This window comes from Notamacropus eugenii, chromosome 7 (assembly GCF_028372415.1).
Source record: "Notamacropus eugenii isolate mMacEug1 chromosome 7, mMacEug1.pri_v2, whole genome shotgun sequence".
In the NCBI taxonomy this organism is placed as follows: Eukaryota; Metazoa; Chordata; class Mammalia; order Diprotodontia; family Macropodidae; genus Notamacropus; species Notamacropus eugenii.
Window position 1 is genome coordinate 3,552,059 of NC_092878.1, and position 21,418 is coordinate 3,573,476.

Consider the following 21,418-nt stretch of genomic DNA (forward strand, 5'->3'; position numbering starts at 1 on the left):
CACAGGTGTGGATTTGGACATAGTACATCACCTCTGTGGGCCTCAGTTCCATCATCTATAAACTCAGGGATTCAGAGTAGATGACCTCTAATGTCCTTTCAGGCTTTAAATCGACTCTCAGTCAGGAAGACCTGAGTTTACGTGCTGACTCCAATATGTATTGGTTAGACCCCAGACAAATCACTTAACCCCTCAGTGCTTTGGGAAAGTAACAGTTCAAGCTGCAAAGTAGTTGCAATTTTGTTTTGATAGAAGGAGTTTCCTCACTGGAAGTTCCTTTACTAGGGATTCCCTATGACAATAAAATCACAGGTTTCTTCCTCAAGGGAAAAAAATTCATCAAAATGATTAATCCTTTTACTATTTTTCTTACAAAGAATGACATAACTGTAATTTCTAGAAAATTTTTGTTTTGGTTGTTCAGTTGTTTCAGACACGTCCGACACTTTATGACCTCATTTGGGATTTTCTTGGCAAAGATATTGGAGTGATTTGCCATTTCCTTCTCCAGCTTCCTCAGCTCCAGATGAGGAAACCAAGGCAAATAGAGTAAAGTGACTTGCCCAGGGTGACACAACTAATAAGTGTCTGAAGCCAGATTTGAACTCAGGAAGATGAGTCTTCCTGGTTCCAAGCCACTGCTAGCATATATAGAATGAATAAATTTGAAGATGGAGATGAAAACTAAGGACCACAAAAGTTTTGGGGGGTTTTTTAACATTTGTTTTGTGGTCTGTGGGTTTTTTGTTGATTTTTTCATACCATATTGGAGAAAAGAAAAGGATCAAATTAAAGAAAGGAGATACAACTGCTGAAGGATCCTCATACAGCTATATGAGCAGAGAATTATCATTTGGGCGGGGACTAGATGGTTCCTCCAATCCCTTCCATGTCTGACCTTCTGTGATCTCATCAAAATTCATCCCGAAAAGGAGAAACATAAGCACTTCATCAGTTCTTCTTTCTTCTTTCACAGCACAGTGAACTGGAAAGAACTCTGGAGCTGAAGTCTAGGGATCTGAATTGTAGTCTTGGTTGTGCCACAAACTGTGAGCTTAAGCAAGCTACAATTTCTCTGGATATGAGTCTGTGTCACATCGGGAGGTTTGACCAAAAGATGGAAAAGGTCCCTCCCTCTCCTAACCTGCTAGGATTCTATAGGAATAGTTAGTCTTGGAGCACCTGGCTCTAATCAGTTTGTTTAATTGTGTTCCCCATCGTTATCTTTATATATATTTACTGACTTACTTAATCAGAGATGTCATACATGCAGCCCATCTGCTACACGTTGCTGAGAGCCTCCCTTCCCCTGCTATTAGATTAAAATGTGATTAGGAAACATGTAACAGAAGAAATAAAAATATTATAGGACATAGATAATGTTAATAAATGATTTCTTAGGTCATTATACAGCACTTAATAATCTATATATCCTGTATCAATCCCATTGGAGTTGACACCACTGCCTTAGATAACTGTAAAGGTTGCTCACCTTTATTTCCAGTTTTGCATATCTTAGAATTATTGCTGAATGAATAGAATTTTAAAACTGATTTTTAAAAAGAGGCAAGAAGCTTCTTTTTAAAAGTCAGCTTTTTATCTGGGTATGGCTAATTTTCATTTGAAAGATGCCAAAACTCATGGAACAGAGATTATAAATAACATTTGAGATAGGGTATTCAATTAATTCTCTTAATGCCCTTTGCTTTGTCAATACCATTCAATGGTAGTTGCCTCCACTAGGATGTCAAGCTCTCTCTGGCCAAGTGCCCAGATTCAGAATATGTCTCTCCCCATCCTTCCCGCAGTGAAAATGAACCTATTATCTGACCTCCTTTCCTAGAAATGATTCTCACTTATCACCACAAAGCATCCACTAAACAATGAGGTGTTAGTAGCTGATAAAATATCCCCTCAAAGGGTTATTTAAATTTTAATAGGGAATATTTAAAGTATGGAGAGGGGTTGGGTGGTGGGATGGGGTGGAGAAATACATCCTCCAAGATGATGACCTATCCTGGTGCCTTGTTACACTGTTCGACATGAGGCCATGTCCTTTCAGACAGCTAGGTGGCAGAGTAGGTAGAGTGCTGGGCCTGAAATCAGGAAGAAAGGAGTTCAAACCTAGCTTCAGAACTTTCTAGACATGTGACTGGGGATAATGTCACCTACCTTGCAGGGTTGCAGTGAGGATCTGTAAAGCTCTAGCCTGGCACATAGTAGGGACTATGTAAATGAAATGTTCATTCCCTTCTGTACCACAAATCCACATGCTTAGAACCTTCCTCTACATTTGTGAATATTGTGTGGGTGCCAGCGGAGCACACAGGCTATCCAGCGTTCTCTTGCTTTCACTCTATTACCAGCCCACCTTCTTTTCCAAGTAGGAAATTTCTCTGCTAAGATCTCATTACACTTCTTCTGAAATTGTTCATCGATAATATGATGTAGCTCACCTAACGGACCATTTTCGGGTGGCCTCCGACATTTTTTCCTCATAGGTTGTGGTATTCTATGTTTTAGAAGCCTATATCATTGACAGAAGAATGTTAGTATGAAAAATATGGGCTTTTATTTCAAAGAAAAGCTTGAAAGCACTGTGCCGCTTCTTAGAACAATCCTCATAAGTCAGTCAACCAATGAGCAGCACTCTCTTTACCTCTAGAATTACGTTATGTCTCTTCCTGAGGCTAGATCTGAAAGCTCATTTGCCATATCCTTTTATTATTTACAAAAGAATAGGGGTCAGAATCATAGAACCGCAGAATTTCAAAGTTGGGAGGTACCTCAGTGGGCATCTAATCCAACCCATACACAAAAAGGAAGGAGTTGTTACCATATCCAAGAGAAGTGATCATCTGGCTTCTGCTTGAAGACCTCCAATGAAGATAAACCCACCAGCTCCTGAAGAAGCCCTTTATACTTATGGATGGCTCCTTTAATGTCAGGAAGTCTATCCTAACATCAAGCTTCCATCTGGTTTTGTTTTTTTGTTTTTTGTTTTTTTTTTAGTTTCTCATTGGCTCTGCTCCTAGGACCAAAGAAGACAAGCCTGACCTGTCTTTCTCACAACAGCATGTCATATCATTTATTTGTTTCTTTTTTATTTGAAAAGAGAATGACCTTTAAACTGAAAATGACAGCACAAAAAAAATACTGACAAGAGATGATACCAAAGAGATAGGAAATAGTGAGAGAAGACCTAGCTCTCCTTGATAAATCTAAGTAAGCTGGTCCACATGAACTGTGTCTTCAGACCCTGAAAGAGATGCAGATGTAACTGGTGAGCTACCATCAGGGAGATTTGAAAGATCATGGAAAATGGGATAGATAACACAGGATTGGAGAAGGAAAAATGTTGTTCTAAACTTCAAAACAAACGAAGAGAACTGAGTTCAATCCTACAGAACAAGGATCTTGGCTTTAATTTCTTGGAAAACTCTGGAATGGGTCGTTAAAGAGTTAGTAAACCTCTAGAAAAGGAAGTAATTACAAAAGGTCAGCATGGCTTTATGAAAATAGTCATGACAGAATAACCTCATTTCATTTTTTAACATGATTATTAGGGAGAATGTGAAGGATCTAACTTACCTCTATTTTAGCAAAGTTTTTGAAAAATCTCATGACATTTTCATGGAGATGGACAAGCATGGATTAGATGATAATAGTCAGATGGATTGAGAATGGGATGGATGGCTGGATTCCAGTCACGGTGGGTCAATGCCAATGAGGCAGGAGGTCTCCGGTGTGGTATCCCAGAGATCTGTATCCGATCGTGTGCTATTTAATATTCATATCATTGACTTGGAGGAAGAAAAAAATGTTGCAGATGACATAAAGCTGGGAGATGTAGCCAACACAATTGGTGACAGTCAATATCCAAAAGGATCTTGACAGACCAGATCATTGGAGTGGATCCAATAAGAAGAACTTCAGTGGGGATAAATGTAAAGTTGGTTTATGAAGTGGTAGCAGTTCACAATAGGGAGAAGCAGCCTGTGATTCTTTGGTACAAAAGAAATAATCAACTTCACAGGCACAACATAGGGGAAGCGTGGTAAACAATTCTTCTGAAAAAGAGCTGGGGGATTTAATGGACCCCAATTCAGTGTGAGTCAACAGTGAAGGAAGGGAGGAAAAAAAGGCTGGGTGAGAGTACTAGGACTTTTCCTTGGAAATCCAGTGGATAATCTTTGTCTGCTTAGCCCTTTCAGGTGTCTAGGATCAGAAGTTATTATGAAAACAACCTGATCCTATTTTCCTACTTCTCCTCTGGTCTCATTCCTATCTGTTACCAACTCATCTCTAAGAAAGGTCTTGGTGCATGAGAGAGGCGTCCATAAGCCAAGGAAATGTTAAAAACGTTCAAACATATCCCTATGTATTCTTAACTCCAAAAAGTACCACATTAATTTATTCTTGCCTGAAGAGTCCACAATAGAGCTTCCCTGATTGATTTACTGAGGCCAGGGTTGGGTCTTGTCAGCTTTGACATTTTCAGTTAATTAGTTAATGCATCCCCAGCTCTGACCCGTGGAGCTCAGAGCACCCACATGAATTGACCCTTGAGTTACTGCAGAGCTTTGGTGTTCCTCCTCACTAGATGTGTTTAATCAAAGACAGAACGACTGCATCGAGGATCATGTAGATATTCAAAATGTAGGTAAGGACTGGATTAGATGACCTCTTAAGTCACTCCCTGTACAGTTTCAGTGTATATTCCAAAATGTGGTTGGTTTATGAAGTGGTAGCAGTTCTCAATAGGGAAAAGTAGTCTATGATTCTTCTCTTGCCTTCTCCCAGTTTGTACCTGCATCTCTTGATACCTACTTGTGTGTGTGTTGTGTGTATGTTGTGTGTGTGTAGCTATTATAATGGCAAACGATGACAAGGCTGACATCATAAGCAAAGCTGGAATGAGACAAGACAATGTGACTTTTGAGTAGAATGAATTCTATGAATAAATGGGAAAATGAACTTTTGTAAGACAGTTTTAGAGTTTTTTCACCTGGGATATGGTCTTAACCCTCAAGGTTCTATGGATAGGTTTCAGGGGGCCCACAAACTTTGATGAGAGAAAAATTTACATCTTCATTTTCACTAACATTTAGTTTCCTTTGTAATTTGGCATATTTTATGCTAAAAAAGCCATGATTCTGATTAGGGGTCTATACACTTCACCGGACTGCCAGGGGTGTTCACAGCACAGAAAGAGTAGAGACCCTGCTCAAGAATGCTGAAAACATGATTTTCCTTGTCATCTGACGTGCTTGTCATCAACTCAATGCAGATTTCCTTTAGAATTAAAAAACCTTTTTGTTTTTGTTTTTAATGAAATAAACAGACAGTGGATAGTTAAAATCTGCCTTCTAAACAAAAAGGCAAAATAGCTCCCTTTTTAGGATTGGAATGTAAGCAGTTATAGAATTTCAGTATCTGGAATGCCTCAGGATTTACAAGCCAGCTCCCCTCAGCCAGTGTATTATTAAATTATTTACAAGACTGCACTTTTAAATGCTCACTTCTCTTATTATAGTCTATTACTATATTAAGACTTTTAGCTTTAGAGTGAAGATAATATTTTGCAAAGCATATTTTTGTTAAGTCTTACCTAGTTTTTAGCTTTTAGCACTATCAGTGTGAGACCTTTGGGTAAAACCAGACACCAAAAAAATTTATTTCAGATTCTTTTGTTACATTTTAAACCATAAATCAGGTGTGTTTATCAGTAAACTCAGTTATCCAGCACTTAAGGAACACATATATACAGATGTTATTAGGGAATACAATAGATATGGAAGATACAATCCCTACTCTCAGAAACCTTTCATCTAGCAAGACATATGTGAAATGAATCATTCTAAGATGCTCAAGTTAAATTAATTTTCACTCATTGAGGTTTGTCAATTGACATATTTCAAGGATGTTTCCAAGGAGTGACAGAAAGGAACAAGACCCTAAATATTATGCATTTTTTTAAGTATTTGGCTTCTGTTCTCCCAAACAACTTCTTTGCCCTTTCCATAAGGTCTCCAACCTTCCAATGAATCTGTGATCCCATCAGTATGGGAATTTCCTCCTGTTTTGCCAATCATGACCTCATGTCTGCTTCTTATGTATAGCTATTGTGTATGTATTTCCATAAATTCACCATAGGTGGTCCACCCAGGGTACGTAAAGCCTTCCTCATGTTCTGCTCAAGTTGCAGGGGATACCAGTGGACCCCTCCAGGTGTGGCTGGCTGTCCCTCAAACTTGCTTCATGACGAGCCTATCTTCTTTTGCATTTGTGTGTTCATTTTAATGATATCCTTCACACTCCTTCTTCTGAGAAATGATTCGTTCATACTGTGTTGAAGTGTACACCATGTATGTCTTTCCATTACTCTTTATTTTCTACCTCATTTTTTCAGAGGATAATTCCATTAGTCACAGACATACAACACAACCAAAATAATATTAATACTTTAAAAAGTGGCACTCTGATTCAGGAAGAAACTTAGGGTTATTAAAGACTTTTTCAAATCCCCAAAGGCAATCTGGCCCTCTCTCTTCTTTCTGGTCAATTCTGGGCCCACTTTATTGTCTATTTGTGGCATCTACACAGGGCATATATACTGATGGACGAACTCTATAGGTTGCCCCATCCAGCCGTATTTGATTTGGTAAAGCAAAACAGTCTTAACGGTGCTTCCTTGTCAAGATAATCTGCCAAGCATATGTCAAAATTATACAAAATTTCATAAAAGATAATGACAAAAAACTTTGTTCTATGACCCCCTGATTACTGATATCAAGAAAGGCATAGAACAGGGAAATGTGTTAGCCAAAGATTTTCAGAAGAAGATCCAATAAGGAGTGCCTGCCAAAGAGGGATTCCCACCATAGATAATGAATTCTCCAGATTTTCGTGTTTTGGATGCCATTGTGCTGATTGCATCAAGCTCTGTGGTGTTATAGAACCTCCTAAATGAGAACTGTCATCACCCAAAAGAGTTTGCCCTAAATATCCACAAGGTCTGCAATGAACATAAAAATTTTCTGCTTTGCCATGGGATTGTGGAATAGGATGCAGAGAAGTGAATGCCCTGAATCCGTACCTGAAGCTAGGCTGATTCAAGGTTGTATTTAGATATAGAATTTGCATTAGTCCTGATATATTCAGAAGTTCTAGCCTAAAGCCAACTTGAGAAATCTGACCTGACCCTGGATCATCACTCATCTGAAGGACTTAGGGAAAATCTGTGATGACCCCAAGATAAAAGTCTAATCTGGGATCACCAGTCTAGAAGTATGGTTGAACAGAGACTATTTCAAACCTGTCCTAGAATGGGCCAAAATCCCTAAGACATTCCCAGAAATTATGTGATCTCTTTAGCATCTTTTTGATTCAGGATGCCTACAATTAATCATAGTACTCTGAACTTCTTTTAAGAAAAAAGTATAATTCCAGAATTTACATAATTGATACTGACTGCTTGGCTTAGGGCAAGTTATTTAATTTTTTATATCTATTCATGTGTCATACTTCCCTACTAGATTATAAACTTAACGAGGTCAGAATATATTTCTTATCTAAAACTTCCAGTCCCCTATTGTCTAACACATGTGTGTGTTTAAGTGAATGTTTCAACAATGGACATTTTTTCATCTGCTTTACTCTCCAGTGTAAATACTTAGATTGATCTCTTGAATTACTTAGATCTCACTAAGGAAGCTTAGTAGCCTGTATGGGATGAGTTCACATTGAATAGCTCTTCTATCAAAGAATAATGGGGAAACATGTTCTCTTTAAATGGCATGCTGAAAATTACATCAATTGAAAATCTATGTATTTGAACTTTATACAAGGTATCTGCCTCTCTGGAAAAAAAATTATTGGTAGATAACTTTTAGCTTCCCTATTTAGCACCTCTCTTCAGGTGAATACTTACCAAATCATTGAACACCTGTCTTTGAAGCTATCATATCTTCTATAATTTTGTTGTATGTGTGAAGGAGACCTCATCTGTACTATGTCATCTAGGTTTTTCTCTATTTAGTCATGAGCTGTATTCAAATCAGCAAGCAATAAACAGAGAAATTTTATATCCTCCTCACCTCTCCATCAGTTTGATGTACACCTTTAAGATATGGACTCCCAAAAAATTTTACAAGAGCTTGCCTTTCCACTTAATGTGTTTTCACTGAAACTTCCTTTAATTCAGGCATAGATAATTTTTATAAATATTTTGTAGAGATCAGAAAGTAGTACTGCGGTTGAAAATTTACCCATTTCACTTTTTCAGTAGTATTACAGTTTAGGATTTTTGTGATTCTTTGGGAGTTGACTCCTCCTTCAGATAACTGCTTTCAAATTTTCACTTTCGACAAATATACATATATTGTGTGTATGTATATATCTGTGTATAGGTATATATTTGTGTATGTATATATGTATATGTATTTGTGTATGCATATATACGTACATATATATATAATATGTGCATGTGTATTTGATCAGGACTAACCATTCTTTCCAGTTTCATTTATCTTAAATACCATTTCTACTTCTTCATATAGTACACTGAATACAGAGGTGACTAAAGTCATAAGATCATAGATGTAAAGCTGGAAGGGAGCTTAGAGGCAATAGCATCCATCTCCTTTATCTTACAGATGTGTGAGCCAAGACATGGACAATAATCAGTCATCCAAGATTACCCAGCTAATAAGTGTCTGAGGGAAAATTTAACATCAGACTTTTCTGATTCCAAGTACAGGGTTCCATCCATTGTGCTGCCTGTGTCAGGACACCATCACTGTTGTAGATGAAAATAGATACACCATAAAAGAATGGCAGATTGTTGAATTCCATTGTATTTTATTGTCTTTAGCCTTCTGTTGATTTCTAATCACAGCTAGTGCTTTCCAACTGTCTTCTTGAAGACAATATTCATAATATATCATTCCTTGATCCCCAATTATAATTCCCAAAGTGTTTTTCTATCTTCCTCTTATGTCTCCTTTTGCATGAAGTATATAAAAATGGAAGGATCATAGCTACAGAGCTAAAAAGGACCTCAGAGCCCACCTAGAATAACTCTCATTTTAAAATTGAGAAAACTGAGTCTCAGAAAGTTTGTGCCTTGCCCAAGGAACTATAAGTATTAAGTGACAGAGCCTGGGGGGGTGAACCTAGTTTATCTGACCTTCAGATCCCATGCACTTTCCACTGTCCTACACTACCTTCCAAATTGTCAATATATAGGATGACCGTGATAATTTTTTCTCTATGTCTCTATCCTCTGCAATGGGTGTTGGTACAGAGGCCACCATCATGTTCATGTTGATCTGGTATCTTATGACTAGTGTGAATATTAGGTGACAATTGAAAGATGACCTAGAATCCCATGAAGTATTTTTTATTTCTCTCAAGTGAACTAAAGAACCAGTTCCATTACTTTGTTTATCACCTCTTTAAGGAGACCTTTTGCGCTGCTATGATAATATCAACTGAGTCATTACATACAGACCTGGTCACAGTTAGAAAGGCCTCATGATTTAAGCCAGGTCAAATGACACAAGAGAATTAAAGTCAGAGCATTATTCATTTCATTTCCCAGAAGACTATGTGTATGAGGTAAGACTGGCAATCTACAGTCTTATACGTGAACCCCAGAAAATACAATGGACCTGATATGTTAGAACAATGTTAGCCCTGCTTAATATATTTGTATACAGATAGATAAATATGACAAAATATGAAATATATCATCTAATAATTCATTATCAACTTCTAAATAAAATAGCCAGATATTTTTGTCCATAGACAATTAAGGCTGAAATTACTCATAAAATTTATACCCTATAATGATCATAATTGATAAGGAAGGCATATCACTGCAATGTTCTTATTTCCATTGGTGATACTTATCTATGCTTATGCCCACCATTGCCAATAATATAAGTTAATATTCCAAAAAGAAGAAAGTTATAGCAGGTTCTGAATATTCCTTCTATTCTCATATGATGTATATAGCCTTTTTCACAGTGACCTCACAGAAATGATATCCCTGATTTTGTCTGTTGGTGGGAATTTCAGGCCAAGTAAAAGTCATGCAACATTAGAGCTGGAAGGGGCATTAGAGACCATCTAGTCTAAAATAGCTTCCTTTTAAAGTTTTAAAAACTGAACCTTAGGCTAAATGAGTTACCTAAGGTCACATAGCTAGATACTGGCTAAGGAATTCTGCTCTCTCGAATCAAATTCAGTGTCATTTCAAGTTCAGAAAACTGGAGCCCAGGAGGACAGCTCTTTGGTCAAGTAGGGGTTTGTGGTGCCCCTACAATCATGTCATTTAGTTGGTCATGTATTCCACTTATGTGTTGGTCTTGCTCTTGGCACTATCTCCATAATGGATCTGAGAACTCTATGTGAGGCATTTAAAATCCTACCTCATAGGAAAAAATGTTGTATGTCTATAGGCCACCTCTGAGTCTTTGGTGGAAACTGAAGACACGTATTGGTTGGGTTGTTTTTGTTTTGTTTTGTTTTTTGGTTTGTCTTTGTTTTCCAAATAGGTTCCTTTTTTTCATTCTCAAACTTCGAATCAACGATTACTTCTGAAATCTAGCTTCTTTTATCTGCTGTGATTTCGACTGAACCATCCAACTTCATTGGCAAGAGTATGTGGCAAAATATTTTTCACATTGTTGTCTTGTTCCCTGCGAGACGTCCATTGTAGGAATCGCTGCAGGCTGTCATTTTTGTCTGCCATCCAGCGTTTGCTGGCATGAGTATTGTGTACCAGACTTAGTGTCTGGTCATAGGGGGAAAAACATGCAGCTGAGCCAGACCGTTTGGTTATTCCTTTAGAATTAAAAGCATATGAAACAGATGCAACTTAATAAGTTTTTTTATAAATAACATAAACTTAAATAACTTAAAACAATAACGTTCAAATACAACTTAAGATAAAGTTTAATGCTGGTAACAACAGAAAAAGCGTGAGTAACGGTGGGAAAAACAGTATTCCAAAAGCCATATGCCCTAACAGGAATTATACAAAAGATAGATTATGTTACATAAAAAACCTAATGATGTCTGAATTTTAATTTTTGAGTTTATAATATGCTACTTTGTAGAAAGTGAGATGAAGTACATTGGTATTATTACTGTTATGGTTTTATATACAAGATTGCAAAACATCCCCTAAGAAATACTCTTTCCAATTGAGCAGCATTACTGTTGGTAATCATACATACGAGCGTTTTTTTGCTATTGGTACAATCCTTATTTTTCAAACTAGATTTTGATTTAATACTGCAATTTTAAGAGCATTGATTTTTCTCTGAGTAGAATAGAAGGGGTTTCCAATTTCTTCACTGGAAAACATCTCAAACCTTGCTCAACTTCCACAGGTAGCATTGACTTGATGATCTGACAAAGCATCCCAGCAGCCTCTAAGTCCAACGTATTTTACATAACGCCCTCTGCTTTTTAATTATTATAGCAGCCATTTTTAATAAGCAGATAGAGATTTTTTAAATAATAATCCTCAGAAAATCAAGTCGCAACTTACTCTTAAGGGTAAATTAACTTAAGAAAGAAATGTTACTCTTACTAACATCATGATTGTACAACTTCGTTTAAAATTTTTTACAACTTTTAGTTACTAAATCTGATTTTGTGTATAATTTCAAATCTTTCTTTTAATGCAGTCTCTTAAAATAAACATAAACGTGCAAGTCCAGCTTGTTCAGTTTTTGTTTTTGTTTTCAGTAGTTTTCCAGCCTTTCTTAGTTACTTTTTACAAGTCTACTTAAAGAAATCTTCCTGCTGGAACTGGTTCCTCATATCCTGCATAGGGTTAGGTGATTGCTATAGGAAGAAAGTGGGCTGTTTTCTGTTCTTTCTTCGTCTTTTTGCCTTTCACAGGGGACCCTTTCTGATTTATTGCAACAAACATTTCTCTTCCACTGTGTGTCCATTTTGCTGAAGCATATGTGTTGTAATGATTTTCTTGAATGAATTCTCTGAAGTTACAATCTTCATTGCAGACTTTCTGTTTAAAAAAAAAGTGTAATGAGTGCTTTATATAATAAGAAGAGGCATAAGTAGGAGACATTAGGTAGAATGAAAATGCATCAAAACTCATCCTTAAAGATGAGGAGTTCTCATCTGATCTGCAAAATGATGGTGACTGCCAAGTAAATCAACTCATGAAAGAAGCCCTTTTTAAATCAGATGACCAAGCTGAAATTACACTTTTTACCTATACAGCAGACTTTTGAATTCTATGTCTTTTTAGAGTAGTCAACATTCAATGATCTATACCGATTGGGAACATCTAGCAACAGTTCCATGAGAGGGCAACCTATTCTATACGAATAAGACCACTCTTTTCATCTCTCTAGGGAGATTGTTCACAGCTTGTCACCAAGCTTTTTCCATAGGGAAGGTTATCATTCATTATATTCTATACTAGAGGAGTGTTTAGTAGTAAAGTGGATTGTCATCATACTACACAATTATATGACATTTTTCATTCACAAAGATCTCTGTTGACATCATTGACCATCAGATACTGGAGGCAATGAGAGTCTAATTATTTCCATTTTATAGATGAAAAGTAGACTCACAGACCTTGTGACTTCATGTTTCAGAGTCAGCAGGTTAGAGAGCTGGGACTCTAAGGACTTCTGACACTGAAGTTAGTCCTCTTTTCACTAAACCACATTGTCTTTCTATAGTTAAAATTTTTTACAACTTTTAGTTACTAAATCTGATTTTGTGTATAATTTCAAATCTTTTAATGCAGTCTCTTAAAATAAACATAAACGTGCAAGTCCAGCTTGTTCAGTTTTTGTTTTTTGTTTTCAAAACGTGGTAATAGAGCCATTGCATAGGCCTATGCGTTCATTCTTCAGCTTATGGCTAACCATTTATTGCTAAGAAATGAACTCATAGATTTGGGACTGGAAGGGTCCAACTCTACCCCTATTTTATAAAGAAGGGCACTGAAGCCCAGACTATATAAGTGACTGCCCAAGGTCACCAAGGTAGAAGGTAACTGAGCTGATATTCAAACCGAAGTTCTCAGACTCCAAATTCAGTGCTATTTGTATAATCCTATTTTTAGAATTTCTTCTTGAGTATTATTCATGTAACAATATATAATTGGCAAGTACACATCAAATTTTACTATATGTAGCCAAAAGTAGGGGTTTTTGGCTTGTTTTTCTTTTGTTTTTACTGGTGGCTGATATTATGTTTTAGGTTTTCTTTCTTTTTTCTTTTTTTGCAAATTCATTGTACTTTGTTTTAATTTATGGAATAAAACAAGCATTTCCATAACATAGTCTAATAAAAAAGAGGATTGCAGTGAAACTACAAATCTACACAACTTGCTATCCTTTCAAATATTCAACAAAACTGTCAAGTCAATTTCTTTTTCATCCTTGCCCCTTCTCCCCATATCCTAAAGATAGCTACCACTGGACACAGGTGTGGGTGTGGGTGTGTGTATGTATGTATGTATGTATATATATATATATATATATATATACACACACACACATATATGTATATATATGCATATATATATATATGTAAACTGGTAGGCTTTCAAAGATAATTTCGCTAATGAACGAAGGACAGTCCTTTGAGTCAGAAGTTCCTAGGTTCAAATTCTGTCTCTAATGCATCCTTGCCATGAACTCAAGGGTATAAATTATTTCCTTAACCTTAGTACTCCAAGCAGCTCTCTGAGATTATAGAACACAAATTAATTGCCTAAAGACATTGAGGTAAGAATTTCTATATGACAGATAAACTGATAAAATAATGAGTCTAATATAAAAAATGGTATTACTAACGTGATCAATTTTAAAAATATTTATCAAAAACAAAACAAAAATATTGGAATGATGGTGATATCAGCACACATAATCATTAAAAAATTAAACTATTTGCTAATAATATAAAATTTGAAGCACCGAACATACACTATGACTGATGTTTTCATACCTTTGCATAGAGTTTTCCATCTTTATCCATTGCTAGAAAGTACTCACTTTCCACCCCTTTGATTGCCACTATTCCAACTGCCACTGTTCTGATCTCCATAATATCTGCAATGAATCACAGAAAGATCTATAAGCTCTTCGTTGAGTTTTGCAGCCTAGCCATGGAAGGCTACTTGTTCTTAATCATTTCAGTTGCACTTAAAAGCTGTTAAAATGATTAGGACAGTTTTTATTAAAAACATACCCCCCCACTCCCACATACAAAGAACCCAATGTAGCCCTTGTAACGACACATATGGAGTGCAGACTACTTCATGTTTTCTTCATTTAAAAAGGATACCTACATACCCATAATTTCAATTATTTTATACGCTTGTTTCTAGAACTTCATTCCTAAATTATCATGATTTTATATGTACATATATATGTATATATATATATATATTTGTAGATACATATATGTGTGTGTAGAAAGCTAGCATCCCTTACTGTTGAAGTCATGTTAACCTTCAGTGTTTTGAAATAATAATTGGAAGCAGAATATATTTGGGGCATATGAAATTGAGTAAAGATGCCAATTAAAGCATTTTTTGAGATGTTTCCTTTGCCACCTTTTTGGAATGAAATACACTTAAGAAGATGGAAAACAGACCAAAGTATCTTAAAAAGATAAAGGGCTTTTAAAACCAATAAGAAATTGGCAAGATAGGATGCAAAAATAAACACAAATGAATTTTGAAGTATTTTCATACATATTTTATAGCAACATGCAAGCTATTGAAATTTATTTTATTTGTAATAAAATGTTTCACAGTAGAAACATATGTTGTTTCATGTGTTTTCTACTTTTAACCTTTTCCCTACATAACATAATCCTTAGTAAACATTGTATATTTAGTGGCTCAATATATACATACACATATAAATAGATTAATCTACATGCTGCATTTTTTTCAGATCCAAAAGTGATGAGAACTTAGAAAACGTTTAGAACCTAAGAAAGCAATAGGATATGATTAGATCTGGGGGTGGGGAGGGAGAAGTATATATGAAGGAAATTAAAATGAATTGATGTTATTTAACCTCAGGTAGTACTTGAGTACTCTCATAGGGTATAGAACTCTACTATAATTTAGGACTATATATATATAATATGTATATTATATATATATTTAAAGGCACTGGTTTCTAGACTCTCAGGATTTTTAATACAATAGATAAAGAAAGGGAAGCTCATCAATAAATATTTAAAATAATTTCAAAAACACATTGAGGGGAATACAGAAAGTTAAGGTTAGGGCACAAGTGGAAAAATTCTAGGAGAATGGATGACTAAAAATGAAAGAGTTCAGGGAAAATTAAGTAATAAATGTACATGTATGAGATATATTAATAACTAATTATACTCAGAGCAAAGTAAGGCAAAATTAGTTCTTTCTGTATACAAAGAGATTTAGGCTATACACAAAGGTGAAATAAAATTCTGAAAATGAAATATCATTTAATAGATTTATGGTCACTACATTTCTGGAATTTCCTTAAAATAGAATATACTCATTTATTTAGTGACTTAGATGTCTTATCTGGGGAAAAGACCCTCTCACTGCTTTCTGGAAGTCCCTTCCAAGCTTGTACATTTCTGAAAAACTCTTGACTTTCCCTTTGAGCCCCAGGGAACTCTCCTTCCTGGTTGCCTGCCATTCTCCATTCCATTAGAATTGGAGATTTGTCCTAGTAATGGAAGGGACTGTGTAAATTCCTTAAGAGCATAGGTTGTTTCACTTTTGTTTTTGTATCCTCCAAAGCCTGACACATTCTAGGTATCAAACAAATGCTTGTTGAATTGAATGCTGGTGCGTTCCTAGCATCTTCCATGTTCTCATTTGAAACTGGTATAATAGGATCATTGCAACATTAACTTCATGCACAAGGATTCATCATTAATTCTTTTCTTTCCTTCATCCCTAGAGCAAACCAGTTTCAAGTCCAGCTGACCATTCCCACAACATCTTTCCCATCTCTTCCCTTCTTTCTCCTCATCACCTCTCATCTGCATTATTGTAAATCTCCTAATGAGACATATGGTCTCTCCCATTAAAATGTATGCTTCATGAGGTTAGGGACTAATTTTTGGCTTTCCTTGTCTCCCCAGAGCTTTGCTTAGTGTCTAACCGTAGTGATTAATAAATGCTTGTTGACTGACTTCACAATCTCTCTCTCCTGTCCACCCTTTCAGCCTTTTCACATTACTCTCCTTCACTTTCTCTGAGTTCCAGCCAAACTGCGTTACTAGCTGCTCCTTCCTTCTGTACCTCTCCCTCAGAATCGTTATCTTCCTTCAAGGCTCAGCTTAGATTCCATCTTCTCCATGAAGCCTTGCTTGACCTACCTCCTTCTGCATCTTATTGCTAGTATGCTTTCCCTCCTCAAACATATCTTGAATTTACTTATCTATGTACCCTGATCTCTTCTCAAATAGAGTGGAAACTCCTTGAGGACAAAAAGAGTTTCACTTTTCACTTTGTATCCTTATGTCCTTTCACAGTGATGAATGAACAGGAAGAGAAATGGAAGAAGGGAAAGGAAATAAGCGTTTATACAGTATCTGCAATGTGCCGGGTGCTGTGCATTATCTCATGTGATCCTCACAACAACCCTGCAAAGTGGGCACTATTATTGTCCCCGTTTTACAGATTTAGAAACTGAGGCAAACAGAGGTGACGTTATTAAGTTAAGGTGTTTCCCAAACATGTTTCTGTACCTTTATAACCACCTTTTATGGCATGTGTATCTATCTATGTGTGTATGTATATATGTGTATATAAATATATATATGCATGTATTTTTTTAGAAATAGGCTTGATTCAATGTGCTGATGTTACATAGTACAATGGAAAGAGTATCACATTGGAACCAGATTATCTAAAATGTCATCTATTCTGTGTGACCTTGGACAAATTGCTTTACCCCTTTGGGCCTTAGTTTATTTATCTATAAAATAATATCTATAAATGTATGAAGACCCAGGCCCCTTCCAGCTTTAAGTCTCAGATCCTATATTTTATTTTTAGTGGGTCACTTACTTTTCAAAATCACTATCCCACCTTGAGTAAAATCCTACCGGTTTTTATTTTAAAAATCAGACTAACATGGACTTTTAAAAGCTATCAGAAACGTTACCATTTACATTTAATTTTTCCAAGTTCCTTGACAGAAAATGTGAACACTTCATTTTTAGAAAAAAAAATTGACAGACAAAGTGGATGTCAAATTTTCATGCAACATGGGTTAAAGTGAAATAAACAGAAAAGGAGCATTTTCCCTGACTGCTAAACATTTAATACAGGTCATAACCTAGTATCCAGATTTGGAATCCAGGAAGGTATGAGTTTAAACCCAGCTTCAGATACTTACTAATTGTGTGACTCTGGGCACATTATTTATCCTATGTTTGCCTTAGTTTCTCGGCTATAAAATTGAGGAGAATAACACCTAATTATCCATGTTGTTTGGACGGTCAAATAATATATTTGCAAAGCACTTAGCACAGAGCACAAAGCAGGCACTTAATAAATCCTTTCTTTCCTTTTTTTTCCTTCTTCCCTTATCCCTTCCTCCTCCCCTTTTCTTTCTGTCTTCCTTCCCTCCTTCCTTCCTTCCTACAATTATAACATTTAATGGAACCCCAAATTTTAAGATAAATTAGCTATAACCAGAACACTCGAAAATTTACCAATTACCAAAAACTATAGTCTCGAGGAGCTGGAGACAAACAAGATGTCTATATCCAATCTTTCTCTGTTTAATTAGCAAGTGTAAAAAGCACAGAGAGTCCAAAGAAGAAAGAGAGTCTGTTATACACACACGCTTCTCCCCTAAGTTCCCATATATTATTGTATGTTGAGTTATTTTGCAGATGACTCAGGAAGTTGAGCGGTTGCTTCCTTGGAGGAAGTGAAAGGAAGGAGGAGGAACTTTGAAGGCCAGGTGCCCCGTAGAGGAACAGCCAATGAACTGTAAGAAAGTTCTCCTCTCCTCCTTCTCCCTGTATAGTGCACCATTCACCAGGAACCATTTTTCAATAGAAATAGTGAAAGAAAGAACATTTGTGGACCTGAGGGTTCATTGTGGAGCCATTCATTCTAACCAGGTGAATTAGATCCTATTTTTCAGGCCTTCCACGGGGATAGGAAAATAACACACAATATATGGGCCATTTCCTTTGAATGGGATTTGCTCTATGAACATTTGTGCCTTTAAGACTATAATGCAGTTCTACTTAGAAAATTAGCATTTTGCATGATTAGAGATTAAAAGGTGAAAACATTATTTTGCCCCCCTCCCATCCTTCTGGAAGGTAAAGGCATGGTGGGTGAATCCAGAGGGGCGGAGTGTTCCAAATACAGACCTGAAGGAGGTTTTGTAGGCTATGGTGGAACAAAAAACAAAAACAGTTGATCTGCCTTTATTTGTTACTTTATTTTTAGTCTTACCTCTTGCTTCAGGGTATTCATTTATTTTGTCATAATCTGTAGATTTCAAAGTGAAACTTGATAGTGTTTTCAGTCAATTCTCCCTTTAAAACTGATGTCGCCCAAAGAGCTGACTCCAAAGCACAACTCTAGAGCTAGCTTCCGAGGCCCCTTCTCTTGGGAGATGTCACCGCAATGAAGTCTGACGCTCCCCACTTGTAGTTTCTTATTTTAGCCAAGATGAAAAACGCAGTTTTCCCGTAGGCTTGGGTAGTTTAGGGATTTCTTTAAGATCCCGGTTCTGCGGTTAGATTTTTATACGTCTGTTCATTCTGCCTTGAAAATGTGGTGAGTATGAGGAGGAAGGGGTGGTCTTACCTTATCTTGTACTCAAATCCAAACCAGTGAAAATGAAATACAGATTTTATGATATATCCTTTTTTTTTAGTAGATTTGGAGGTTTATATCCCTACATAACATTCAGGGACTATGCCAAATACTGAATATGGTCATTAATAAAATGAAGTAATACAATGTACTGTGTGTTTATAATTATATCCAGTTCTCCCCTTTCTATCACCACAATACAAAACTACAGACTTTCAAAGCCGTAAGGAGAAGAAAACCTACCTTGTGACTCTATGAATGTTCCTGTCCTTATGCCCAGTTGACTACAGAGTTGACTTCACCTAATTTGTCTCATGTACCCCTTTGACAGTCTGGGGACACCTATTAATTTTCTCCTTCACCTGATGAGTGGCTGCCTCTCCCAGAATACTACTTCAGAAAAACCTGAGTGGTCCTTCCCCCTCCCCTCTCCAGTATAGCATTTTTATCAATGACCTCTGCTGAGTTGGTGTACTCCCCTCTGGTCCTGGAACCACGCACCATGACTGAATCTGTTCTATCATTGTTTCTGATGGGGATGTGAGTCAATATGTTGTGGTTCAGTAATGTTTGAGTCTTCATGACCCCATTTGGGGTTTTCTTGACAAAGATTCTGGAGTGCTTTGCCATTTTCTTCTCCAGCTTATTTCACAAAGGAGGAAACCAAGGCAAAGAAGACTAAGTGTGCCCAGGGTCACAACTGAATGAGTGTCTGAGGCTGGATTTGAACTCAGATCTTCCTGACTCTTGACCAGGAGCTCTATCCACTGTACCATTTACCTTTCCCATATGTCAATATACTCCCCTGTGATCCTACTCAGTATTTCTGAACTATTTGGACCCAAATGCCCCTCCTAAGTCTCCTCTCCTCTATGCATATTGTCTCTCCCCTCCCCCAATTAAAATGTAAATTCTCTGATAGCAAGTCCTCTTGGTTTTATGTTTGTGTCCCCAGAGCCTGGCATGAAGGAAGTGTTTAATAATTTTTTCATTCATAAATATGAATGTAATATGAAATGTATGATCATTTGTCAACAAACCCATTCATTGTTTTGCTGGCGTTCAGTAGCACATTGAACTGATGAGGCAACATTCCACAGTGATCAAAAAACAACAGTGCAGCATCATGGGAAGAACAGTAGAATTGTGGTCAGAAGTCTTGGGTTAGAATTCCAAGCCTTACTGAATTAATAATGGGTGATTTGGGGCAGCTCCCTTTACTTCTCACAGTCCCAATTTTTGCCTATATAAGTCATAACTAATTTTCCTGGCTTCTTTCAAGCCTCAGCTAAAATCCCATCTCTGCAAAAAGCTTTTCCTAAGTCCCCTTAATGTTAGTGTGGGTCACAGTGTTTATTAAGTACCTACTCTTTGCTAGGCACCTTGCTAAGCACTGGGGATGCAAAGAAAGACAAAAGACAATCCTGACCTCTGCTGAGTATCTCCAGTGAGCAGAGGGAAGGCCATGGCATGTTGTAAAAGGTGGGATTTTAGCCCAGACCTCAAGGAAGGCAGAGAAACCAGGAAACAGAGATAAAGAGAATTCAAGACCGAGGATAGTTTAAAAAACAGCCAAGAGAAGGAGCTTGTGTGAGACGAACAGTAGGAAGGTCACTGGATGTGAGAACAATAGTTTAGAAAATTTAAATTTGGTGATGAAACTTTCCAGACATCTTCACCAAATTTCAGAATTGTCCAAGTAATATTGGTCAGGCGTTACCTCTGACTATTTGTCTTTAAAATCACTTGACTTAACATTAAATTTTAGGATCTCTGAGGCCACCAAGGTGGCTCAGCGGACAGAATGCTGAGCCTGGAGTTAGGAAGTTGTGGTTGTTCAGTTGTTTTAGTCGCGTCTGATTCTTTCTGACCCCATCTAGGGTTTTCTTGGCAAAGATACTGGAGTGGCTTGCCATTTCCTTCTCCAACTCATTTTACAGATAAGGAAACTGAGGCAAATAGGTCACACAGTTTGTATTTGAGGTCAGATTTGAACTCAGGTCTTCCTTACTCTTGACCAGGTATGCAATCCACCATGCCAATCTAGCTGTCCAGGACTCAGGAAGACCTGAGTTCAAACTTGACCTCAAACATTTTACTAGCTGTGTGACTAGGCAAGTCACTTAACCTCTGTTTGCCTTAGTTTCCTTATACGAAAATGGGGGTAACAATTGCACCTACCTCCCCGGATTGTTGTGAAAAGCTAATGAGATAATGTTTGCAAAGCTCTTAACCCAGTGCTTGGCATATAGTAAGCATTATTTAAAAGTTAGCTATTATATATGTCATGTGTAATATGACATATAGTGTGTACATATATGCATATATAATTTTATAGCATTAGTATGATGTTTGGGTCAATATAAAAACCCCAAAATATTTTCAAGTTTTCTAGTTAGTAACAATCTCGATGCTGCTGTTTATTCCAGACATTTCATTTCATCCATAACCAAATCTACCTGCTCAGCGACGTTATGCTAGAGAACTGGATAATGACCAAAAAGATTTCCTTTAAAATATGGTTTATGATTCATTGTCAAGCCTAGATTA

General features: G+C 36.7%; 2 protein-coding genes across 2 annotated transcripts in view; one reads left to right on the plus strand and one right to left on the minus strand.

Annotated features, from left to right (window-relative positions):
- Positions 1-21,418, plus strand: part of FAM227B (family with sequence similarity 227 member B) — a 335,873-nt gene that overhangs the window by 86,577 nt on the left and 227,878 nt on the right. The gene's annotated exons all lie outside the window — the stretch shown is intronic.
- Positions 10,945-21,418, minus strand: part of FGF7 (fibroblast growth factor 7) — an 82,632-nt gene continuing 72,158 nt past the window's right edge. The window contains exons 3-4 of the mRNA XM_072625055.1: positions 14,011-14,114; positions 10,945-12,046 (exon numbers count right to left, since the gene is read on the minus strand). Of these exons, the coding sequence (XP_072481156.1) occupies positions 11,852-12,046; positions 14,011-14,114 (299 nt within the window). The 3' untranslated portion in view covers positions 10,945-11,851. The remainder of the gene's footprint in view (positions 12,047-14,010; positions 14,115-21,418) is intronic.